The sequence below is a fragment of the Panthera onca genome, chromosome C1, assembly GCF_046562875.1.
Source record: "Panthera onca isolate mPanOnc1 chromosome C1, mPanOnc1 haplotype 2, whole genome shotgun sequence".
NCBI lineage: Eukaryota > Metazoa > Chordata > Mammalia > Carnivora > Felidae > Panthera > Panthera onca.
Genome location: NC_138346.1, coordinates 200,557,038 through 200,582,593, shown reverse-complemented (window position 1 = coordinate 200,582,593; position 25,556 = coordinate 200,557,038). Strand labels below are relative to the sequence as shown.

General features: G+C 51.6%; 1 protein-coding gene across 3 annotated transcripts; it reads left to right on the top strand.

Moving 5' to 3' along the window:
• The first annotated feature begins 1,660 nt into the window (after positions 1 to 1,660).
• Positions 1,661 to 25,446, top strand: SMPDL3B (sphingomyelin phosphodiesterase acid like 3B). Of its 3 annotated transcripts, XM_060624742.3 has the most exons (9): positions 1,664 to 2,032; positions 6,964 to 7,363; positions 10,512 to 10,725; positions 15,705 to 15,802; positions 19,776 to 19,919; positions 20,885 to 21,057; positions 21,898 to 22,078; positions 22,164 to 22,297; positions 24,706 to 25,446. In XM_060624742.3, the coding sequence occupies exons 3-9, from the start codon at positions 10,682 to 10,684 to the stop codon at positions 25,069 to 25,071; spliced, it is 1,140 nt and encodes a 379-aa protein (XP_060480725.1). In that variant the 5' UTR covers positions 1,664 to 2,032; positions 6,964 to 7,363; positions 10,512 to 10,681; the 3' UTR covers positions 25,072 to 25,446. The 3 variants fall into 3 exon arrangements, with proteins under 3 accessions (XP_060480724.1, XP_060480725.1, XP_060480723.1); XM_060624740.3 differs by lacking the exon at positions 6,964 to 7,363 and having other exon boundaries at positions 1,667 to 2,032; positions 24,706 to 25,442; XM_060624741.3 differs by lacking the exons at positions 6,964 to 7,363; positions 21,898 to 22,078 and having other exon boundaries at positions 1,661 to 2,032; positions 22,079 to 22,297; positions 24,706 to 25,445.
• Positions 25,447 to 25,556: the final 110 nt, after the last annotated feature.

Sequence of the window (25,556 nt, the reverse complement as noted above, 5' to 3'; positions counted from 1 at the left end):
ACACGAGAGCAATGTATGTTTGCTCTAGAAAAACTGGACTAGATGTCAACATTCATGGATTCTATCATGGCCTCATTCTTGACCTTCTTGGACTCTGTGGACTTGAACCCCAAGACAACCATAGATACAGCCTGGCTTCCCAGAGGCTCTGAGGCCCGGACAAAGGTCAGTAGTCACCTGAGGGCTGCCTCCACACCCCGAGGGCTCTGCTACCAGGGTTTTTTTGTTTGTTTGTTTTTGTTTGTTTTTTAAGTTTATTTATTTATTTTTGAGAGAGAGACAGAGAGAGTGAGCAGGGGAGGGGCAGAGAGAGGAAGAGAAAGAATCCCAAGCAGGTGTCACAGTGCCAGAGTGGAGAACGATGTTGGGGCTCAATCTCACGAACTGTGAGATCATGACCTGAGCTGAAATCCAGGCGCCCCTGGAATGACATCACTTGTTCACCTGACACTCGCCTAGGATTGGACTTTACCCTGGATTCCTGGAGGAATGCATACCTTAGATCCTTTTCTAATATAAACCCCGAGCCCCAAGCAACAAGACTTATTCTATTTTCCTTCCTCAGTCTCCCAGACACCCCATCTGTTATTCTCTACCCATCACTTACACTATTCAATAAACTCTGTTTTTACTTTCTCTGGCTTGCATTTGATTTCTATGCTGCATGAAGTCAAGGACCCTCTTGGCTGGTCTGGTGGGACCCTCCTCTGGGTTCTCAGACTCAGCCTGCCCGCATCAGACCTGGTTTGGATCCGGATTTGAATGAACCAACTGTAAGAAAACATTATGAGACAGTCGGGAATTTAAACATTGACCAAGTATTTTATTTTTTATTTTATCATTTTGTTAGGAAAAAAAAAAGAATCCTTATCGTTTAGAGTATCTATGGGCAAAACAATATGATCTCTGGAATCTGCTATAGAATAATCCAGTAGGTTAGGGTGGGGGTACAAATGAAGTAAGATTGGCCATAAGTTCCTAATTGTTGTAACTGGAGGATGGATGCTGAGGATTCATGATGCTGTTCTCTCTACCTGCTTCTGTTTGGTAATTTCCATAATAAAAGAAGATATGAGCCCCATCACCTCCGTTTCCTCAAGGGTTTGATTCCTCCTCTGGGTTTGTCAAGCCACCTAACAGGCTAAACTGCATCTCGGGGCACCTGGGTGGCTCAGTCGGTTAAGTGTCTGACTTCAGCTCAGGTCACGATCTCACCGTCTGTGAGTTCGAGCCCCACATCGGGCTCTGTGCTGACAGCTCGGAGCCTGGAGCCTGCTTCGGATCCTGTGTCTCCCTCTCTCTCTGCCCCTCCCTTGCTCACACTCTGTGTGTGCCTGTCTCTCTCAAAATTAAACATTAAAAAAATATTTTTAATAAATAAATAAACTGCAGTCCACTGGTTTCCCTCTCCCTGTTGAAGGCAGGGGCTGTCCTGGGTCCCTTCTGTCTCCTGGGGACATGGGTTCCTGGAATAAATGAACGGATGACTCAGTCTGGGTTCTCTTGTGCTAGGGCATCTGGAGCTCCAGCTAGCAGTCAATTCCTTTGATGGCAAAGGCCAGCTGTTTCATCCAGCTTTGTTTGTTCTGCTCAGGGTGGGGCAACGTAAAACCTCTGAAAGTAGGTGATATTTGCTGCTCAGTGACTGGTGCCGAGTGAGTTTCCCGGAGAATCCATTTACTGGCTGGACTGACAGGCAGGACAGGTGTGGCTTTCTACCCCTCAGAGTTCAAAGGCCTGGCTGGTGCATCTTCCTGGGCAAGCCCTGCTCACGCCCTTCGAAGCAAAGGCAGAAAAGCCAGAGGAGGCAGTGCCTTGGATGACTAGGCACACAGGGAAACAGGACGGGAACTTCTGCTCAGGCCCACGGCCAACAACATCTAGTTAGGAAGCCTGCAGTTTCAGTCACAGATTCGGGGGAGTCCTGTGGCTCCCGTGAAGTGAGCCCTAAAGACGAGGCGAGTCCCAAAGATGAGGCTGTTCAAGCTGCTGATTTTCTTGGCCCACTGGGGAGTCACCAGGGCTGAACCAGGTAGGTGCTACAAATGCCTTTGATGCCTTTGTTCTGTACTATGAACCCGATCCTGGCTGCTGGGGACTGCTCACAGAAAGCTGAAAATGTTGCTAAAAATAGCAAGGCAGGAAGCTAGGGCAGGGAGGCCTGGGAGAGAGTCAGTGGGGGTGGGAAGGGGCTGCTCTTTGGGCCTGAAGATTTGAAGTGGAGGCCAGGGCTGGCCAGGGGAGGGACACTGGCTTCACTAAGAGATGTGGGCACATAAGAGCCAGCCATCTGGTAGAGGCAGAAGGTGGCGGGCAGATTCATGAATTCATTCAGCAAACGTTGGTTAAGGGCCTTTTGCATATCATGCACTATTCTAGGAACCAGGAATGGGACAGAAAGGAAAAGGAACAAAGCCGAGCCCTAGTGAAGCAACCCTTCACCTGGGAAGAAACAGACCAAAAGACACATGAACAAGTAAATGCATGGTCTTCTAGGAGACAATAAGTGTTATGCCGAATAATAAAGCAGAATAAAGGGGTGGGAGTGGGGGATGGGGGTACTTACAAGTGGCCAGGAGGTGACATTTGGGTAGAGACCTGAAGCAGTGAGGGAGAGAGCCATATGGACATCCAGGAGAACATTCCGGTAAGGGAGCTCACAAAGCACACAGGCCCTGAGCCTGATGCTCAGGTGATGCATATGAGGACGAGCATGGGGCCAGAGTGGCTGGGGCAGAGTAGGCAAGGTGAGTGGGAGAGATGAAGTTGGGGGCATGATGGGGGGAGGGAGGGCGCTGGGGGCTGGCGTCAGCTCACTTATAAGCATGTAGACAATGTAAGGACTCAGGGTAGAATGGGACATCATTAGAGGGTTTGGGGAGAGCTGTGGGGTGACCTGACTTGTGTAGGTTTAAAAGAAAATTTTTTAATGTTTATTTTTGAGACAGAGAGAGACAGAGCATGAGCGGGGGAGGGGCAGAGAGAGAGGGAGACACAGAATCCGAAGCAGGCTCCAGGCTCTGAGCTGTCAGCACAGAGCCTGACATGGGGCTCGAACCCATGAACCATGAGATCATGAGCTGAGCTGAAGTCGGATGCTCAACCGACTGAGCCACCCAGGTGTCCCTGTCTTGTGTAAGTTTAAAAGGCTCCCTGGGCTGCATGTTGAGAGGAGACAGCAGTGGGGTAAAGGCAGGGTCTCAGTGTGCCTGAGACTTGCCTAGTTTTAGCACCGGAAGTTCAGTGACCTGGACGCTCCCTCAGTCCTGGGCTCCCTGGTAAAAGAGAAGCAGCCAAAACCATGGGGGGCTGTTGCCATCATCCCGTGAGGGGAGGTGGAGGCTCCCCGGGGCGGTAGGAGCAGGGGTGGTTGGAGACGGTGTGATTCTGGACAAAACTTGCTGGCAGATGGTGGGGGTGACTCCAAGATTTTTGTCTCAGCAGCTGTGAGGACCGAGTTGTCATTGGCTGAGGTGCAGCAGGAGGGGGTGGCAGGTTGATTAGGGATGTGTCCAGTTGGGGATGCCCGTTAAGGATTTCCATGCGGTGGAAGAGGAGTCAGTGGGCCGGCTGGACTTGGAATTTTCCTTAGGATCCTAGATTGCCCCTTCCGGGAGTCCTCGGATGGGACCTTAGAGGTGACCCTCCACCCTTTCTGTAGCTGCAGAAACTGAGGCTGAAAGGGGTCAGGGCTCTGCTGGTGGCTTGCTCGGTGGAGCTCAGTTCTCCCAGGCTGGAGCTGCTAGGTGCTCCCCTGGTCAGTGCATGTCCCCAGACACTACCCAGGAGCAGCTGGGAGCCCTGGCAAAGCACCCTGCTGGTGCGGCCGCATCCCAGAGGCCAGCGAGGAGGAGCACGGGGCCTGGGGCCGGAGACCAGAGCAAAAGGCCTGAGAGGGACTTGGCTCTAAAAGCTCTGACCTCAAGGAGGAAGTGTCACTGGGATGAGCGCTGACAGTGTGTCATTCCCTGTGAGGGCAACGTGTCCAGGAGACGCTGAGTGGCAGTCCTCCTTCGACCCTGCTGGGGGACTCCAGGCCCTGCCAGTCTGACTGGAGGGCGGGAATGGTTGCAAGGATCTCTCACTCTCGCTCTTTCACTTTTCTTTTCTTTTCGAAAGTGTTTTAATGTTTATTTTTGAGAGAGAGAGGGAGAGGGAGAGAGAGAGAGAATGAATGGGGGAGCGGCTGAGAGAGAAGGAGACACAGAACTGGAAGCAGGCTCCAGGCTCTGAGCTGTCAGCACAGAGCCCAACACCGGGCTCGAACCCATGAATGGTGAGATCATGACCTGAGCTGAAGTCAGATGCTCAACCACCCCCGACTGAACCACCCAGGCGCCCCTCTTTCACTTTTAAATATGCTTTCTTGGAAATCCAAATGCCAGTGGGCACCCCACAGCCCAGAGTCCTAGTGGCTAAAATGGATCTCCCCGCCCCACAAAGGCACTAAGATGTTCATTGCAGCGTTGTTTATGGTAATGAAAAATGCTGACAGCAGTAATGGAATAGCTGAAGAGATTGTGGAAAAAAACACCCGGTGGAAAAGTTTTAGGGCGTCACAGCAAAACTGAGAACAATAGGGAGATTTATCAAGTACTTGTATGCCAGGCACTGCTGAAATTTTTACAGAATACCCTCACAACAGCCTTGTCAGGTAGGGATTATCAAGGAGCCTCTCCTTGAGGGATTCTCACGGAGCCTCAGAGAAGTTAAATGACCAACCCAAGGTTACACATGTAGTAAATGTCCGAGTTGGGACATGAACCCAAGCAGTACAACGTCACTCTGTTTATAAAATAATGCTATGTCAAAACAAAGAGACACTAAAGCAAAGAGCCAAGAAGAGCTAACATTTATTTTCTGAGACTTAGGAGGGGCCAGGCTGATGCTAGTGGCTTATCAGCTGTCCTTTCAAAACCCACTTGAAAAATGAGAGAAGAAAAACCTCATTTGGTTTTTATAGACCCTATAAAGCAGGTACTATTACCATTGTACCCATTTCGCGGATGAGGAAAATGAGACTCAGAGGAGGCTCAACACTTGCCCAAGGTCCCACAGCTAGGAAGTGGCAAGAACCAAGTCCGTACTCAGCTGCCTTACACAGTATGCCCTTGGAAGGGTCCTCTTGGGATGGTGGGTTTTATAGGTACAATTTTTTTCTCTTTTCTCCAAACTTTCTGGAATGTATACATCTATGCTTTAAAAACAAAAGTTACATTTTATTTTTTAGGCGTATTTATTTTGAGAGACAGAGACAGCACAAATGGGGGAGGGGCAGAGAGGGGGGCGGACAGAGAATCCCAAGCAGACTCCACACTGCCAGAGCGGGGCCGGAAGCGGGTCTTGAACCCACGAAACCGTGAGATCATGACGTGAGCTGATACAAAGAGTCAGACGCTTAAGTGACTGAGCCACCCAGGTGCCCCCAAAATGAAATTTTAAAAGAATTCCACAGTACCGCTAGATTTTTTCAGAGTCCAAATCTTCCCTCAAGTGCAGGAGAACTTTGAGACACCCAGTCGGAGAGCAATCGCACCTGCTCTGTCTTGAACTGTGGGGTTCCTGCTTGCACCTTCCTTAGCGAAGAGCTTGGGTGGGGTGCCTGCTCCCTGGCTCTGTCTCCTCCCATGTAGCCCCCGTGCAGCACGGCCTTGTCTTTCAGCTTCATTTTTTAAAAAATAAATGGTAGAGGGGCGCCTGGGTGGCGCAGTCGGTTAAGCGTCCGACTTCAGCCAGGTCACGATCTCGCGGTCCGTGAGTTCGAGCCCCGCGTCAGGCTCTGGGCTGATGGCTCGGAGCCTGGAGCCTGTTTCCGATTCTGTGTCTCCCTCTCTCTCTGCCCCTCCCCCGTTCATGCTCTGTGTCTCTCTGTCCCAAAAATAAATAAAAAACGTTGAAAAAAATTAAAAAAAAAAAAAAAATAAATGGTAGAGACACACTCTTTTACTTTTATTTTAGAGAGTGAGAGAGTGCATGAGTGGGGGAGAGGGGCAGAGGGAGAGAGAGGGAGAGAATCCTAAACAGTTTCCATGCTCAGCACAGAGCCCCATGCGGGGTTGATCCCATGACCCCGGGATCATGACCTGAGCTGAAATCAAGAGTCGGATGCTCAACCCACTGAGCCACCCAGGCGCCCCTATCCTTCAGTTTCTAATTGCAGAGAAACAGTCTCTTTCAGTGTGGGTTAGCATGGTAGGAAAACATTTCCCTCAAGAGTAAGCCTACGGGGCTGTCATGAAGAGAGAGCAATTTATGTACTTAACACAAGGGGTCCTAAATGTTGGATTTAACAAGGGAACCCTCTGTGTTTTGGAGGGCCTCGGTTTCCAGAGGAGGAATTATAATGGAAATGTTTGGGGTCGATGCTTAGGGTCAAAAACAAAGGACTAAAATAGAGACCACGATCATCTTGTGGTGTGGGTTATACACAATAATAATAGCATTGGAACTGGCAGGGCCTTCGGATAACCTTTGTGCAATAGTCTCATCTTATGTTTGAGGAAACAGAGGTTCCAGAAGAGAAGAAAAACTGAGGCCTGAGGGGCACAGTGGCCCAGGGAATGAGCACAGGCTGGCTTGTCCACCACATGGCGGGGTGCCATCCAAGCATCAAGAGTTGGATGCTTAACCACCTGAGACACCCAGGCGCCCCTCCATGACGTTTTAATTAGAGCTTAAATTCCTCACAGTCTGTGGCTAATTCCATAGAAGCCTGTGGTTTCCACCCTTTTGTGGGCAACATACATGTTTTATAAAAGCCATCTGCTGGAGGCTCCGAGTCAACATTGTGCCTCAGCTTTGGAGTCAGAGAGGGCTGGGTTTGAGCCCCAGTTTCCTCATCTGTGAAACGGGCATAAGAATCCCACCTCACAGAATGGCGGCAAGGATGAAGTGAGATGAGCATGTAAAGGGCACCTGGCTAACATTCTTTGAGTCTCACGAGTCCCATCATCTTCCTCGCAGCCTTGCTCACTGATTGAACATCTATTCGGGCATCTTCCACATCCCAGGCACTGCTCGAGGTGCTGAGGACACAGAGATGAACAAGACAGGCTGCATCTCTCACGGAACTGACAGAGTAGACAGGGAAGGTGGATGATAGAGTCGATAAGCTCATTTCATTATGTGAGGGTGTTCTGAAGAAAATAAAACTGAGGGAGGCGATAACTAGTGACCAGACGGGTGGTGGGGGATGGAACTTGAGAAAAGGTAGTCAAGGAAGGCTTCTTTGAGGTGGTGACCCTTGGGCTGAGGCCTGAATGGACAAAGCAGCCATGCGAGCAATGACCTGGGTAAGACTGGGGAAGGCCACAGAGAAGCCAGAAAGAAGCCAGAAAGAGGCCCTATGAGGCGAAAGAGTGGGGTGAGTTCTTTTGTGTGAGGTCTGTGTGATTTACTTCCACAGTGAAGACACCAGAGCCCAAGGAGGTGGAGCCCTCTGCTCTCTACGCCATTCCTTCCACTATCCTGGCCTCTCCTGGAGTCAGGCCTCCGGGGCACATGCATGTACACACACACACACACACACACACACACACACACACACCACGAGGAATGCCAGGGAGGCTGGAAGGAGTTTCAGTTCTACACTCTGACTAGACCAGAGCTCATGGGAAGGGAGCTTGTGGGAAGAGAGAAACCAACAGCTGACCCGTGAGCCTGTCAGCAGACTGGAGTTTCTGAAGTGAAGCAACTTTCACTGAGTTCTTTGAGGGATGACATCAAAAGGGCAGATCTGCTCCCTGTTGATGGTTAGCGGAAAAGAGCCGGCTTGAGGCAGGGGAATGGTCTCTGCATGGTCTTGGGCCGGGGGGGGGGTGGGGGGGTGGGGGGATCACGCTCCAGAGAGAAGGGCAAAGGGCCTCTCACTGCATCCGACCCGGTCAGCCCCGTCTCCGGCTTGGAAGCGGATGTGACCCCCCTTTCAGTCTCTGTGCAGGGGCTCAGGAAAGCCTACCAACTCTGCCCATTTACTAGTTGAAACGGGGCAGTTTCTTTCCTCTGGCTTGGGATTTTGTCTCTGTAGGAGTAATTTCACATGCAGTCATGGCCTGTGTAACAAGTTTAAATTGCCCCCATTAGAAACAAAGACTCTCAGTTTGGGTAAAGAATGAACATGCAGGCATAGACTGCAAAAGTCTACAAAAAGACATATCTAAAATAAAAAGGCATCGGTTTTACCCTGTTAGCAATCACATCTTCCTGGGAGAGAATCAAGAGACGCAGGACCTCCACCATTTACCGTGTGATCTCAGGCAGGTTGACCTCTGAGCCTTAGTTTCCTTATCTGCAAAATGGGGGTGGTGATCAATATAGGTGACCCTTGAAGAACACAAGTGCGAACCGTAGGTCCACTTACATACAGATTTTTTGATACAGTATTTCCTCTTCCTTATGATTTTCTTAATAACACTTTTTCTCTAGCTTACTTTATTGTACCAATACAGGATATCATATATATATATATATATATATATATATAAAACATACAAAATAAGTGTTTATAAACTGTTTATGTTATCAGTAAGGCTTCTGGTCAACAGTAGGCTATTAGTAGTTAAGTTTTGAGGGAGTCATAGCTATGCACAGATTTGTGACTGAGGGAGGGTCGGTGCCCCTAACCTGCACTGTCCAAGGGTCAACTGTACCTGCAGGGCTCTGGTGACTATGTAATGACCTTGGGAGGGATCAAGATTTAATCAGTCATTTGCACCTTAGTATAAGTAAGCTTCTGATCCTTTCCTGGGACCAGGTTTAGATAAGGAGAGGTGAGAAGTCATAGAGAGAGAGGATCAGGGGCTGGACTTGACCTTCGGACCTCTCCTAGAGCCACACTGAATGCCCTGTGGCTTGGGTGGTGCCCCGGCCATCCAACCATGAAAGCTGCAGAAGCTGGGACTCCCAGGCTGACCCAATTTCCTGGGCTGGGGGCAGGGCCGGGGGGTGGGGGTGGGTACGACTATTGGCATTAAGTGACACAGGAAATGGAGGAGGAAGCGACAGCAATGGTGGAGGGTGAGGAAATTCCAGGCTTTAGGGCAGAGGCCAAACCTGTTCCATAAGCCTCCTCCAAACTACTTACCCATTGTGCTGTGCTGGGTACAGATGTCAAATCCGCCCCGTGTAGCTCGTTTTCTTTGTTGGGACTCCTTTCTCTCGATCGCACTGAGAGGCTTTTTTTTTTTTTTTTTTTTTTTTTTTTTTGTGAGGTTTTATTTTTAAGGAATCTGTGTACCCAACACGGGACTCATTTACAACCCCAAGATCAAGAGTATCTCTACCGCCTGAGCCAGCCAGGCTCCCCTCACACCAAGAGGTTTTCTGGCATCTCAGCCGCCCTTAGTTGGCTGAGACCAGGTTTCAGCTGACCACTTCAGGGCCACTCCCAGCTGCATCCAGAGCCACTAAGTACACACACCAGAAACTCGGCCCAATCTGAAGGAACATTCCTTCTTTTCTCGCCCAGCACTGCTGAGCTGCATCTCCACACATGTCCCCTAGGCTTTCGCTAATTAGCAAGATCTTACAAGGCAATTGGTGTGTAGACTTTCTCCCAGCTCAGATTTTCTCTGGAGCATGAGAAGATCTGCCTCTGGTTCTGGGCTCAGAAAGGTGAAGCAACTCACCCAAGGTCACACAGCTTTTATGTGGCTCCAGAGCCTGAGTGCTTATCCATGACACTCCCCAAAGTTTGCTCTTTTTTTTTTTTTTAATTTTTTTTTTAACGTTTATTTATTTTTGAGACAGAGAGAGACAGAGCATGAATGGGGGAGGGTCAGAGAGAGGGAGACACAGAATCTGAAACAGGCTCCAGGCTCTGAGCGGTCAGCACAGAGCCCGACGCGGGGCTCGAACTCATGGACCGTGAGATCATGACCTGAGCCGAAGTTGGACACTTAACCGACTGAGCCACCCAGGCGCCCCTCTTTTTTTTTTTTTTTTTTTTATATTTTTATTTTTGAAGGAGAGAGAGAGAGAGAGAGAGAGAGAGCATGAGTGGGGGAGGGGCAGAGAGAGAGGGAGACACAGGATCCGAAGCAGGCTCCAAGGCTCTGAGCTGGCAGCACAGAGCCCGATGCGAGGCTCGAACTCACAAACCGCGAGATCATGACCTGAGCTGACGCTGGACGCTCAACCGACTGAGCCACCCAGGTGCCCCTACCCAAACTTTGCTTTAAAACAAGCACTCTGCTTAGAACTAACTCCCAAAGGATTCTTTGAGGGTCACGAAGCCCAATCCTTCACGCTGCTGCTGGGGCCCCTGAGGTGGGGAGATGGGGAAGGTCAAAGGTCACAGGGCAGGGACAGAGCCAATCTTTTTCTCTCCTACTCTCAGTGCCTCCCCGGGCAAAGTCAGACCTGTGGCTCTTTTTCTCTGAACGCTGGCTTCAGAGGAAACTTCATTTCACATTTACAGCTTGCTCTCTCCCAGCCCAGGGTATCCCTGGGCGTCTTCGCCATCCAGGCTCAGGGAGGGACCAGCATTGAAGAGGGTCTCCTTTCCTCTGCAGGGAAGTTCTGGCACATCTCGGACCTGCACCTTGACCCTGACTACAAGGTATCTGAAGACCCCCTCCAGGTGTGCCCATCAGCTGGCTCCCAGCCGGTGCCCAATGCAGGCCCCTGGGGTGACTACCTCTGCGACTCTCCCTGGGTCCTCATCAACTCCTCCATCTATGCCATGAAGGAGATCGAGCCCAAGCCAGACTTCATCCTCTGGACCGGGTGAGAGCAGTCACAAGAGCTAGGCTAGCCTTCACCTGCCAGCCTGGCACCCTCCCCACACTATCCCCATTTGTCCTCTCACCAGCCCTGATTCAGAGTCTACGAACCTAAAGCTCAAAGTTATGCAACTTGCTCAAAGGACTGTTGGCCTGGCTGATCCCAAAATTTGTGCCCGTGACTCTGTGTCTCCCAGACTTAGCAGAACGCAGAACGCAGCTCACTCTGAGGCTGGGGACAGTCATGGCCCATCTGGGTATGTGGACAGCTATTGGATTTTTTTTTTTTTAATTTTTTATTTGAGAGAGAGGGAGAGAGAGAGAATCCCTGTACTCATGTGAGTGGGGGAGAGGCACAGACAAGGAGAGAGAGAGAGAATCCCAAGCAGGCTCCAACACTCCGTGCAGAGTGCTGGGGCTTGATCCCACAACTCTGGGATCATGACCTGAGCCAATATCAAGAGTTGGATGCTCAACGGACTGAGCCACCCAGGCGCCCCAAGAATTCCTGGATTTTAAGTCAGGTGGACAGACACTGGGGCCACTCCCACTGGTGTTTAGGGACTCCAAGCCCTAGAGATCCAAATGCAGGGAGGGAAGAAGGTAGAGGTGAGGAGGAAGCAAAAGGCAAGCTGAGGACAAAGCACAAGGTAACACCCCAGAACCCTATCCCTGCCCCCAGGTGGGATATGTGTGACATTCTCAGGCTCCTGGCTGTCCAAGAAGGAAGGAAAGGGAAAGGAAAAAACAAGTGGTTAATTGATAGAGATCACAGTCATGCAGGACATGGGTCTCCATCAGTTTGCCACTGTTTTAATGATTTATTTTGTTTTTTTATTTTTTAAAAAACCTTTAATGTTTACTTTTGAGAGAGACAGAGAGAGACAGAGTGCGAGCAGGGGAGGGGCAGAGAGAGAGAGGGAGACACAGAATCCGAAGCAGGCTCCGAGCTCCAAGCTGTCGGCACAGAGCCCGATGCGGGGCTCAAACTCACAAACCGTGAGACTGTGATCTGAGCCAAAGTCGGACACTTAACCGACTGAGTCAGCCAGGAGCCCCTGGCTTTATGTTTTGTAAGAAAAAAAGCAATCTTATCAATAATCAGACCCCACTTCCCCCCAGAAACCTAGAACTCAATTTCCTGGAGCCCTAACATCACCCTCTCCTCCATAGGATAGAAAATCTTATATAACCAGTCGCTCCTCACAACCCCAGTGCAGCCGTTTTTGCCCACAGGTCCCGTCCCTGTACCCTAATAAAACCACCCTTTTTGCACCGAAGATGTCTCAAGAATTCTTTCTTGGCCATGGGCTCTGAACCCTGCTCCTTCCAACCACATCAGAGAGCCTGAGAGTGGTCTGGCATTGGGACCAAGCGTCCTGGCCGCCCTGGCCCTGGAGGGTTCTCACCGGTCAGACTGTTCCGCCCGAAGATAGCGCGTGGGGTGATTTCTGCTCAGCCAGACTCCATTTCTGCTTCTTATCCAAGGACGCTGCTGCGAGTCCTCCAACTTCCCTTAGCACTGGCGGTCCTTGTCACTCGAGGTCCACCTTTCGCTCACCGGCTCCTTTCTCCCTCCCTTGGTAGGTCAGCCTGACTTGTGTTCAGCCCCCGGGGTAGACACTTGGGGAGCTGAGATGATAAGACCTGGACTGGCCTTCAAGGAGCTCACGGTCTTGGGGCGATGCAGACAAGCCCACTGAACCACCGTATCCCAGCAAGGAGAGAGAGTCACTGGGGGATGCGGGAGCTTCGCAGGGCACCTGATTCCATGTGGCAGGATCGGGGAGGACTTCTCACAGGAAGTGGTATCCGGGGAGCTGGTGAAGAAGGCCGGCAGGAGCTCTGACCTCTTGCTCCCTCTTTCAGCCTCAATGGACACTTCTACAGGGCAGGATCAAACCCATGATGCCCTCAGCTGTCCTTTAGTGTGGCATGGGAGTGACCAGGAATGACCCTCAGATGGACCCTGTGGTTGGTGGTGGTGGGGGGGGGGTGGTGGTTGTGTTCAGCCGGGGGGCTGAACACAAGTCAGGCTGACCTACCAAGGGAGGGAGAAAGGAGCCAGTGAGTGAAGGGTGGACCTCGAGTGACAAGGACCGCCAGTGCTAAGGGAAGTTGGAGGACTCGCAGCAGCGTCCTTGGATAAGAAGCAGAAATGGAGTCTGGCTGAGCAGAAATCACCCCACGCGCTATCTTCGGGCAGAACAGTCTGACCAGTGAGAACCCTCCAGGGCCAGGGCGGCCAGGACGCTTGGTCCCAATGCCAAAGCTAGACACTTAAGAAATGCGACAGGGTCGTGGCGTCTGGGTGGCTCAGTCGGTTAAGCGTCCAACTCTTCGTATCGGCTCAGGTGGTGATCTTGCGGTCGTGAGATCAAGCCCCATGTCAGGCTCCACACTGAGCATGGAGCCTACATGGGATTCTCTCTCTCCCTTTCTCTCTGCCCCTCCCCTGCTTGCACACTCTCTCAACATAAATAAATAAATAAACTTAAAAAACAGCAACAAACAAGAAATGTGGCAGTGTCTCAGGGCAGTCCTGGGCAGCTCAGGAATCAGTCTAAGAAGAGAGTGAGCTTTAAGCCATGACCTTGAACTCTTGCTCCCAAGAGGCATCTGGCTCTGGGAGCCTCTGCTCTGAATTCTCTGAAGAGGAGCTGTGGGAGGGACGTGCAACATTCTGAAAGACGTGAGCCCTCTGGGAAAGGTGACTACTTTGGGAAATTCTGACCCTTTAACAGAAACAGGATGTTTCCGGGAAACCTCTGGGACCTTTTATAATTCAATTTCTGAAAAGAAATTGACTTCCCTGGGCAAGTTGCCATCCCTTAGGGGTAATCTGTAGAAACTGGAAGCGTTTTCTTTCTTTTTTTTTTTTTTTTAATGTTTATTTAGTTTCGTTTTCTTTTTAATTGTTTTTTTAATGTTTATTTATTTTTGAGAGAGAGAGACAGAGAGTGAGTGGGGAAGTAGCAGAGAGGGAGACACAGAATCCAAAGCAGGCTCCAGGCTCTGAGCGGTCAGCAGAGATCCCGATGCGGGGCTCGAACCCAGGAACCGTGAGATCATGACCCGAGCCGAAGTCGAATGCTCAACCGACTGAGCCACCCAGGTGCCCCTGTTTATTTAGTTTTGAGAGGGAGAAAGGCAGAACATGAGTGGAGGAGGGTCAGAGAGAGAAGGAGACGCAGAAATCCGAAGCAGGCTTCAGGCTCTGAGCTGCCAGCACAGAGCCCTACTCGGGGCTCGAACCCCTGAGCCATGAGATCATGACCTGAGCCGGAAGTCGGACGCTTAACGGCCTGAGCCCCCCAGGCGCCCCAAGAAACTGCAAGTGTTTTCTAAAAGAAAGAATTAGATCCTCCAAACTAGGGACAAATAAAAAACGAACTTTGTTCTGATGACTCTGGACCCCTGGCCTGTCCCTGGGGAAGACAGGGCTGAGAGGTTCCTCTTGCAGCCCTGAGGAGGGTGTCAGGAATGCAGCAGGGTGTGATGAGTGTAAGCGTGGACCCTGCAGCCAGTCTGACTAAACTCAGACCCTGGCTCCACCACTTTCTCGCTCTATACACTTGGGCAGGATTCTCCACCTCTCTGTGCCTTGATTCTTTATCTGTCGAACAGGACTAACAACAGAACTCACATTGTAGGATCATCGATGGGAAGCCCACGGGGATGTGAGTGTCACACACAGAAAGCCCCTGGCACAGAGTAAGCCACGGTGAGCTGTTAGCAACGGTAGCAGTACTATTAATTAAGCTACTTAACTTCTCCGGGGATGGGGGGCAGTGGGGAGGGGGCAGAGGGCACCTGGGCAGCGGCTGCCTCACCCTGTCAGGTCCAGCAGGGTCCTCAGGCTTTAGATTGTGGGGGCTCCGACCCATCCCCTAACCTGCCTTTCCCCATTCTCCTCCCTGCTCCCTGGCCTTGCTGTGTATTTCGAACTTGGATCCAGGAATTTAGGTCAGCCGAAAGAGGGACAGAACGGTCCTGGGGCAGGTCCTGGATCTGCCGTAGAGTAGATTTGAACTCTAAACTCTGAAGCCAGCTCCAAACTCCTGAGAACCCTTTAGGGAACAGAGCAGGACTCAGAGATGACTTTGCCACCCCGAGCTTCCTGGGGGCCTGCAAGATGGGACTGGAACTCTCAAGCTTCCCTCTTTAAATAATAATTACAACGGAGCAGCTACTAGTCTACATTTTATTTTGTATTTATTATTATTATTTTTTTTTTTAAGAGAAAGGAAAATAAGGGCGCCTGGGTGGCTCAGTAGGTTGAGTGTCCGACTCTTTGATTTCAGCTCAGGTCATGATTCCAGGGTCGTGGGACGGAGCCCTGTGTTGGGCTCTGCACTGAGCATGGAACCTGCTTGGGATTCTCATTCTCTCTCTCTCTGTCTGTTCCTTCCTTGCTTATGCATGCACGCACATTCTCTCTCTCTCTAAAAATAAATAAGCCTAAAAAAAAAAAAAAACCCAAGAAGCAGAAATTAAAAAAAAAAAAAGAAGATAAAGGAAAAGACTTTCCAAGTTAGGAGAGCTGCCCAGGAAATATGCCCTTTATAAGGTAGAAAGTGGTCCCACCAGTCTACAACATTATATATATATATACACAGACACACACACACACACACACACACACATATATACACACACACACACACACATAATTTTTCCCCCTTTAATAAAGTCTCATGAAAATCTAGGAGTAGGTACCATTATCTTCCCTATTTTACAGACGACATAATGGAGGCTCAGAGAGGTTAAGCAACCAGCCCAGGGACCCACAGCAGGTCAACGGCAGAGCCCAGGTTTGAGCTCTGTCTTGCGTGACCCCCAGCTCCAGCCTGGCCCTTCCCTCTCAGGGGGTGCCTGAGAGCCAGTTCCACAGCCTCTTTTCTCATGGCTGGGCTGTCCCTTCCTTTTCTCATGCCCCTTCCTGAGCTGCCCACACCAAACCGGCTCGATGGTGTTTTCCAGTGACGACACACCTCATGTGCCCAATGAGAGGCTGGGAGAGGCAGCCGTGCTGGCGATTGTGGACCGCCTGACCAGGCTCATCAGAGAGGTCTTTCCAGGTAAGACTCTGTCATTGGTTCCCCTGAAGCAGTTCCTGAAACCCCAGGCAGTGTCCGGCACGGTGGGAGAGCAACAGCAGCAAGATGTGGCGGAGGGACCTTCAACCACGGGCAGCACTGGCTGCTGGCCAAGTCCCCGGCGGGGCACTTCACGGCGATTGATTGTTTCTTCCCTTCCAACAACGCTGCAAAGAATGTGAGACATCACTGGCCCGTGTTTACACGCAGCATCCCATTAACAGAAATGCCTGACATTTCGCTGCCTTCTGCCCTTGCCTGTTTAACGCAGACTCACGGCCCCTTCTCAGGGCATCTACGGTTACATACGGGCACGGTTCCCAGGAAGCCTCACGGGGACTCGCAGAGAGCCCTATGTCCTGTGGTGGCCCCAGGGCTGCCATCCACTGCCCTGAAACCATCCTGGCTACAGGGGCCTCCGGGAGATGCTGGGCTCCAGCTAAGGTGCTGTCCTTGCGCTTCTGGGGCTTTCAGAGCCTAGGAGGGCGGGCAGAGCTGTGAGTGATGATGGCAGCAGTCCCATGGAACATGACAAGGAGAATGGGATCCGCATCCCTCACCTAATGGACCCTGAAAATGTTTTTAAGCAGCCTGTGCCGAACACGAGGTCCTGGGGGCTGAATCGGGCTCTCGGGCTGCCAGCTGGGGACCCGTGAGAGCAGCCCACTAGCCCCCCACTCCCTTCCTCCGGGTTCTGGTACAGCTGCATCCTCTAAAGGCCTTAGTCATGGGTCCCCAGGACCCAGATATGGGCTAATGATGATACAAATAAATACGGCGGCAGCAGTGACTACACGGATCTATGCATCGAGTTCTCTGTGTCAGGCACTGTTCTAAGAACATTATATGCTTTAGCTCCTTGCGATAATCCTGGAGGGACGTGCTATTACTGTTTCAACTTTCCCGGTGAGAGATGTGAGCCTCCGAGTCAAGCAAACTGGTCAAGGTCACGTGGCAAGGGTGAGGACACAAATCCAGCTCTGAGCGCCACTCTTATCCACCACTGCCCCTGCCACTCCAGGAGGGGCCCTGTGCTGCCGTCACCACCCCACATCTGTCCTCCAGGCAACCTTTCTGCCACCTTCTTCCCCCGACGGGCATCATTTTATGCAGCATGGTCTAGTTGTCTGGACGCATAGATGAGGAACCTATGGCTCAGAGCCAGTCAGTTCCCAGGGAGGGACTCAAACTCATCCAACTCTGAGCACGCTTTCCTTGGCTCCCCATGCACTTCGGGAATAAAAGCGGAACGATGGCTGAGCAAATGCTTTGTAAGTATGAGTTAACACACAAACATAAGGTAGAAGATCCTCTAGCTTATAACACACTTGCACAGTTACTGGATTTCCTAATATTCCAGACGCTATCAACTGTGAGTCGCATCATATTTTATGTATTGCCAAGGACAAAAACGCTGTTAATTCAAGTACGACAGTGCTTCCTCATGGCCTCAGTAAGTTACACTCCGCCTGTAGAGATGTTAAAATAGAACATACTAGAAGAGTTCAAATCAAATGGATCCCGCGACCCCTGGGATCGGGACCTGAGTCAAAATCAAGAGTCAGATGCTTAACCGACTGAGCCACCCAGGCGCCCCGAGGCATTATCTGAGAATTACAGCAACACAGGTCAAGCAAGCCCTCTCCGTTTTATTGATAAATAAAGCCGGAGCACTGAGAAGTCAAGCAAATTGCTGCAGGGGAGGAAGGGACCGCAACTCCGGATTTCGGATCCACATCGTGTGTCATGCGTTCTTCCGGCCACGTGCCACCTGTGTTCCCATCAGAGTCACTGTGAACCCCGGCCCCTCTCCTCCAGCATGGCTGAGTGGTGAATGCAGGTGTGCTGGGCAAACAGATCTCAGTCCCGATTCAGTCTCTGCCAGTTCCCACTGGGCAATGCCCTGGAGACTCAGTTTCCTCTCTGTGCAAAACGAGGAGAAGAACGGTACCTGCCCAGAAGGTTGTTGTCAGGATTAAGTAATCCACTCACTCATTTAGTGAGTCAACAAATATTTATTGAGCATCTTATTCTTACTGTGAGTGAGATACCATTCTAGGGGGGAGGGAACTTGGCCAGGTTGTGCCCTCATGGAGCTTGTGCTTGTCAGAAGCTTCTAACCGTGCCTGGCACAAAGAAGCAGCGAAGGAAGGAGAGAGTTCCTCCCTTCTCATCTGTTCTTAGAATTCCAGGGATTTGTGGGGTTTGGGGCATTTTTTTAAGCGGCTTCTTTTTCTTTTTCTTCTTCTTTTCTGAGAGAGCGCGAGAGAGTGTGCATGAGGGAGGGGCAGAGAGAGAGAGGGGGAAAAAGAGAGAAACTTAAGCAGGCTCCGTGCCCAGTGCAGGGCCCGACCTGGGGCTTGATCTCATGACCGTGAGACCATGATCTGAAGCCTAAACCAAGAGTCAGATGCTCAACTGAGCGAGCCACCCAGGTGCCCCTGAGATGGATTCCTAAAGGCTGGTGGCATTTGTGTTAAAGAGGCGAGGGTTTTCCAGGCGGGTACAGTGAGGGCTTCTGCCTTTGCAAACAATTCTTTTTTTTTTTTTTTTTTTTTTAAATTTTTTTTCAACGTTTTTTATTTATTTTTGGGACAGAGAGAGACAGAGCATGAACGGGGGAGGGGCAGAGAAAGAGGGAGACACAGAATCGGAAACAGGCTCCAGGCTCCGAGCCATCAGCCCAGAGCCTGACGCGGGGCTCGAACTCACAGACCGCGAGATCGTGACCTGGCTGAAGTCGGACGCTTAACCGACTGCGCCACCCAGGCGCCCCTGCAAACAATTCTTGATGGGAATTTGACAACCTCCTCCTTCAGCAGAGGTTTTAGCACTTTCAGATCTTGTAGGCTCTACAGCGCAAAAAGTCTCTGTGAAAATATCTCCCCAAGTGGGAACTGGAGGCTCCATCCTCCCTCATTGGTTCAAGGTCAGTCCCTGGGGAACGCCAGGCTAAGGGCAAAACCCTGCCCTGAGCTCAGAGGGGTTTTTATTTATTGTCAAACTTTTTTTTGTAATGTTTATTTATTCTAGAGAGAGAGACAGAGACAGAGACAGAGCATGAGTGAGAGAGGGGCACAGAATCTGAAGCAGGCTCCAGGCTCCGAGCTGGGGCTCAAACTCAACAGCCGTGAGATCATGACCTGAGCTGAAGACACTTAACCGACCGAGCCACCCAGGAGCCCCGTGTTTATTGTGAAACTTTTATTGAGAAACTACTACTTGCCAGACACAGAAGTAAAATAAAAGCAAGAATGAGGCTACTTCTGGGGAGGAAATGAGTCTGATGGGCTCCCTCCCCACAGGAGTCATTCACAAGCCACTTCCTTTCATTTCCTTTCCTTCCTTTCCTTCCACCCCCCACCCTGTTGTAGGCTTCTATCGCAAGTGGCTCTTCCCTTTTTTGTGACACCCTCACACCTCTAATTACTCAATACCTGTCAACCCCACTGCACTGCAAGGCCCCTGGGATGGGGACTGGGTGCCTGGTTCCCAGATCTACATGAGGTGCTCGATAAACACCCGTTGACTCACGAATGAGTGAAACTCCTAAGGCTCCCCGAGTGAACCAAACCCTTTCCCTAAAAGTCAGTGGACCTGGAATTGACAAGAACAAGGGAGCACTAAATTGCCAAGGGGCTGATAATGGATGTGAAGATTATTTAGATCTTCTAGCCTTCTTCTTCTCATCCTCTGATGCTTCCGACCAGGGAACTTTATGCTGGGAATGGGGTTCGGAACTGGGATCAGAGAACTCACGGCTCTTCCTTCCCAGGTCTGAGCCACGTTCAGCCAGATTCCACTGAATGTGGTTTTCTGCTTATCTCTGTATTGTCCTCATTTGTGCTACGGCGTTTCTCCATTAGCGCGGTCGGCTCCTAGCGGACCGAAAATGACTAACTCCACCAAGCGCTTTCACATAAATATGTTTATATTTCTCTTTTTTCCTGCCCAGGTACTAAAGTCTACGCTGCTTTGGGGAATCATGACTTTCACCCCAAGAACCAGCTCCCAGCAGGGGGCAACAGCATCTATGATCAGGTAGCAGAACTGTGGAGGCCCTGGCTCAGTAACGAATCCATCGCTCTCTTCAAAGAAGGTACTAGCACCATCTGCAGCCATAAGCACTTACTTGTACGCCAAGGTCTGATTGAATTTTGTCTTCAACACGACCCCGTGAAACAGGTACTGACTTTATCCCCATTTTACGGATAAGGAGCCAGAGGCTTGAAGATGTCGAGTCACTTGGCCAAGATCAGCCAGCTTAGGGATGGCCGACTCCAGTGCCCATACTCTCCACCCCACAGCGCTAGTGAGGATCATAAATGAATGTTTATTGAGCATATACTGTGTGCCAGGCACTTACTCTCAGCACATTCCGAGACTCCTCACAAAAACCCTAGGAAGGGGCAGTGACCTCCGGTTGAGGCCGGGTTTCCCACCCTTGGCACTGTTCACACCTCGGGCCGGATAATTCACCGTGGGGGCCGTCCTGTGTGTCGTAGGGCACATAGCAGCATCCAAGCCCTCTAACCACCGGATACCAGTAACACCCTCCACTGTGATAACCAAACATGTCTCCAGCCCCTGCCAAATGGTTCCTGGGGGACAAAATCAGTGGCTGAGAGCCACCGATCCGGAGACACAGCCAGCACAAGGTGACCCTGGCTTACTCTCTTCCCTGTCCTCAGTTCCAAATGGTGAAAGCCCAACCAGAAGCCCGCGGGTTTAGTCCACAGAGATCAGCTTCTGGGACAGAGTGTTGAGTGAATGGGGTTGACAGCGGATCTGGAGGGACAAATGCTTCTTGCTGTTATGCACATTAGAGACAGGAGGAAACCGAAGCACGGAGAGGTGAAGTAAACACTTTCTCACGCTGCACAGCTACTAACTGCTAGAGCCAGGACTTGAACCTAGGCTGGCTGCCTCCAGAGCCTCTGATTTTACTCACCGTGCCCCTCCTATGGGAAAGATGGGAAGGGAGGATGCAAGGGCAGGAGAAGCTGGGCATGGAGTGGAGGGCACAGAGGTCCCTTCAGATCCTCTCTGGCTGTGACGTCTTAGGTGCCTTCTATGCCGAGAAGCTGCCTGGACTGAGTGGGGCTGGGCGTGTCGTCGTCCTCAACACCAACCTGTACTACGGCAACAATGAGCAAACAGCGGGCATGGCCGACCCCGCTCGGCAGTTCCAGTGGTTGGAAGACGTGCTGACCAATGCATCCCGAGCTAAGGAAATGGTAACGGCTCCTGCCTCCACCTCCCACCTCTCTGGGGTCACTTCCTGAAGGAGTCTCCTGCCTCCACACAAACTCACCCAACCACTCAAGATGCCCCCATCACAGAGGGGTCCTTCATCAGCCTGGTACCAGGAGGTGGCTTTTTCCATCCACACAACAGCCTGTGAAAAAGAGTAAGAGTATTCTAGGAGCCACCCGGGTGGCTCGGTTGGTTAGCGTCTGACTTTTGTTTTTTTCGTGTTTGTTTATTTTTGAGAGAGAGGGAGAAAAAGACAGAGCATGGGCAGGGGAGGGGCAGAGAGAGAGGGAGACACAGAATCTGAAGCAGGCTCCAGGCTCTGAGCTGTCAGCACGGAGCCCGACGTGGGGCTGGAACCCACGGACTGTGAGATCATGACCTGAGCAGAAGTTGGACGCTCAACCGACTGAGTCACCCAGGCGCCCCAAGCGTCTGACTCTTGATTTTGGCTCAGGTTATGACCTCATGATTTGTGGGATCGAGCCCGTCATCGGGCTCCGCGCTGACAGGGTAGAGCCTGCTTGGGATTCTCTCTACTTCTCGCTCTGCCCCTCCCTGGCTTACACTCTGTCTGTCTCTCTCTCTCAAAATACATAAATAGAAAAATAGAAAAGCGTACTCCATGTGGCAGGCTTAGCACAGGCAAAGGCACACAGTGGAAAACACCAGGTGAAATCTTTGCTGGCTACCCAGAGTACCGGAATCTGCTTTGCAAGGGGTACCTTTGATCCTGTCTGCTTGCCTTTTGGGAGGCGGGTGGGCAGGCGTGAGGGGTCGGGGAGGGCATCCTTGAGCCCCTCCTGGGTACCCCTTCTGTGCAGGTGTACATTATTGGCCACGTGCCCCCAGGGTTCTTTGAGAAGACTCGGAACAAAGCTTGGTTCCGGGAGGGCTTCAATGAGGAGTACTTGAAGGTGGTCCGGAAGCACCATCATGTCATCGCGGGGCAGTTCTTCGGTCACCACCACACTGACAGCTTCCGGATGTTTTATGATGATACAGGTACTCGGCGAGGAGGGCAACTGCCAGCCCAGCCCCCTCCTCCTCTTGCCAGCCTCTCTCAGTCCCACTGTCTCTCTCCTGAAAGGTGCCCCCATCAGCGTCATGTTCCTTACACCGGGGGTCACCCCATGGAAAACCACCTTACCTGGAGTGGTCAACGGGGCCAACAATCCAGGCATCCGGGTGTTTGAATATGACCGAGCCACACTGAGCCTGCAGGTCAGGAGCCCTGCCTGGGTCTGTTGGGGCCAGAGGAGGAGGGTGGGGAGGGACCTGAATGTATCACTGCCTTGCCTAAGTCCTTCCAGGGAATCCACCTTCTTCTAGAGCTCAGGTTCAGAACCCCTGAGCCACCTCCAAATCCTGCAACCAAATCAGGTCAGTTTTTTGTCCCCAAATCTCCCTTCACCCTAGATCACATTCTCCAACTTGGCCTCCCTGCCTTTAGCCCTGCCCTGCTGTAGCTCGTCTGCTATATACTACAGAAGGAACTAATTTTTAAGTCCTTCTTGTCTCTCTCCTGCTCAAAAACCTTCAATGGCTCCCCAGTGCCCATAAGATAATAAGCTGGATCTCCCTGGCTTGGTATTCAAGGCTTCCGACAGTCGTGACCTCATGCCCATTGCCCACCTCATGCCTATGCCAACTAGGTCCCAGCCAAAGCAGGCCCCTAACTCATTAAGCAACCCTCATCTCCTGGGATGTGCTTGTGATTGTTGAAACAGCAAAGAAATATTATTCCTTTATTTATTCAACAAAATATACCAAGCATCTACCGTGTTCCCTGGTTCCCAGGCCCTGAGTTCAGGAGGCACATAAGTGAACAATAATAAAGTCACCACTCTCCTGAAGCTGACGTTCTTACAGGAGACACACAATAAATAAATCAGGAAAGTTAAGCGAGGCATGGAGAGAAGCGCTAAGGAGAAAACAGAGTGAGGAGGCCAGTGTGCCAGCGGTAGGGTATGTATGTATGCTGTGAGATGGGTGAGGCAGGGAAGTGTCACTGATAGGGAGACATTTGAATTCTGAGTAAATTGAGGGAGGGAACCACGTGAGCATGGTGGGGGGGGGGGTGGGAGAGGCGAGGAAAGAGCAAGTTCAGAGGCCCTGGGGTGGGAGTGTGCTCGGTGTGTTAGGGAAGAGCAAGGAGGTCTGTGGCTGCAGAGGAAGGCACAAAGGGAGAGTGGGAAGAATGAGGTCAGATCATGTCAGCCATGAGTGGGACTCTGGACGTGAGGGGTTTGGAGCAGAAGAACTAAATATTCTGACTTGTAATTTTACAAAGCCGCCAAGTCTGCTATTCAGAGAACAGGCTTAAAGGGCAAGCAAGGGCAGAAATGGTGGTGGGAGGGGGGATCAGTTAGGAGGTGACAACAATAATCACTGAGAGGTGACGGTGCCGCGGGCCAGGGTGTGGCAGTGGGGCGGTGAGATGCCCCAGATCCTGGATGTATGCCGAAGGCAAAGACAGGATTTGCCGGTGGACTGGATAACAGTGTGAGAGACAGGGGTCCTGGCTCTGGCCTCAGTCCCCGGAAGGGTGAAGCTGTCCTTCACTGAAATGGGATCACTGCAGGAGGAACAGGTTTCAGAGGGAAGATCAGAAGTCTGGTTGGGGACCTGTTAACTTTGGGAGGTCTAGATGCTATCCAGGCAAAAGTGCCCAGGGAAGAGGCAGCAGGGTATTCAAGGAGCAGGCCCAGGAAGAAGTGGATATAGAGATTTAATCTGGTCGTTGAGAGAGGACATTTATAGCCAGGGGCTGGATGAGATAACGTAGGTCCTTGATTCCAGAGCAAATGTGTATGGAAAAGAGGTCTGAGGGCTTTTTTTTTTTTTTTTGAGGACTTTCAAGAGTATGGCCTGTTGTCCACATGGGCACTCAGAGGGCCTTAGCAGAGGAATCACAGCCTGGTTCTTCGTCCCCCCTGCCCCCAACATACTCTACATCCTTCTCAGGGAGGGACTCAGAGAGGCCTGGGTTTTCCACCACTCATGAAATTTTTTTTTACCTCTTTGGCCTCCGTTTATGGGAGTAACAGTACCTCACAGGGTTTGGAGAGGACAAAACGAAATAACAACGTAATGTGCCCAGGGGGAAGTTACCATCTATTCATAGCAGCTCCTCTTACCCCACTTCTAGTGACTTGAGGCAGGCCCACAAATTTAAGTGGAAAGCATTGGACAGATAAACGTTTCCAGATTCTAGTTCTGAAGATGCACTGGAGACCTAGGGGTCTTGAGTGTATCCCAAGCCCTCGGCAGCCACAATCCCATAACCTCGTTCAGCCAGGCACCCCATCCTACTTTTTAAAGTTGCTTTTTATCCCTTAATTCTATAAACATTTCCTGTGTATCTGGGACAGAAAACGCGTAGGCCACAGGGTTAACCACCTGGATTCCAAACCTGCCACTGCTACTAAATACCCGTAGGACCCTGCCCAAATTAATTAAACTCTTTAGGACTCAGTTTCCTCATTTGTGAAATCGGGTATTAAGTGCAGGTGCCTCGTCAGCAACAGCAGTCATGGTTACAAAGAGTCTGGGGGCAAATGCAAGGTGCAGGATTGGGGGGTGGAAGCCGACGGCTGCTCATGGCCTACCCTCCTCCCTCCCTCCACCAGGACATGGTGACCTACTTCGTGAACCTGAGCCAGGCGAACGAAAAGGGGATCCCGCTCTGGGAGCTTGAGTACCGGTTGACGGAGGCCTACGGGGTGCCCGACGCAGGCTCCCGCTCCATGCACGCGGCGCTGGGCCGCATCGCCAGCGACCCCGGCACGTTGCAGCGCTACTACGTTTACAACTCGGTCAGCTACGACAGGGAGGCCTGCGACCCGGCCTGCAGCGCCGAGCACGTGTGCGCGATGCGCGAGGTGGCCTTCGACGCTTACGCCGCCTGCCTGCGCGCCCCCGGCGCCGCGCCCGCGCCCCGGCTCGCGCTCCTGCTCGCGGCGCTGCTGGGCCTGCGCGCGCTGCTAGCGCCGTGACCTCGGGCGCCCGGCCGCCTGGCTCGCCCGTCCCCAGGGAGCACGCGGCCACACCTGCCCGGCGTCGGCAGAGTGTACTGGGATGGGGCAGCCGGATTGGGCAATGAACCTCCAAAGACTCCCGCGCAACCAGCCCCGCCCCCCTCCCGGACATTTTTCATCCAAAAAACAATGCTCATCGAGCATCTTATTCTGTGCGTTTCTCTTAATATGTAAATAAGGTTTTATACAACTCCCTTGCACAGTTACCGAACGTCCTCCCCCCGCCCCTTGTATTTGGATAATCAGAGCAAAACGAGCCTCCTGGAAGCCGAGTCTTGACCCCGTGCCCTCGTTCTCTCCCGCGCTCGTCCGAAGTCGAGGCCTCCTCAGTTCGCGAAGTCCCGCAATCGGGGATCAGAACAGGCCTTTTTGTTTTGCAACTATGCGGAAGTGAGGGATCCCAGTTGTTGCTCGGGCGCTACTCTCCCGGCCATTTTTGTCAT

Bases quoted from the DNA above. Each gene is read 5' to 3' on its own strand.
- SMPDL3B (XM_060624740.3), top strand. From the start codon at position 1,972: ATGAGGCTGTTCAAGCTGCTGATTTTCTTGGCCCACTGGGGAGTCACC. The intron at 2,033-10,511 runs GTAGGTGCTACA...TTTCCTCTGCAG, and splicing joins AGTCACCAGGGCTGAACCAG to GGAAGTTCTGGCACATCTCG. The intron at 22,079-22,163 runs GTACTCGGCGAG...CTCTCCTGAAAG, and splicing joins GATGTTTTATGATGATACAG to GTGCCCCCATCAGCGTCATG.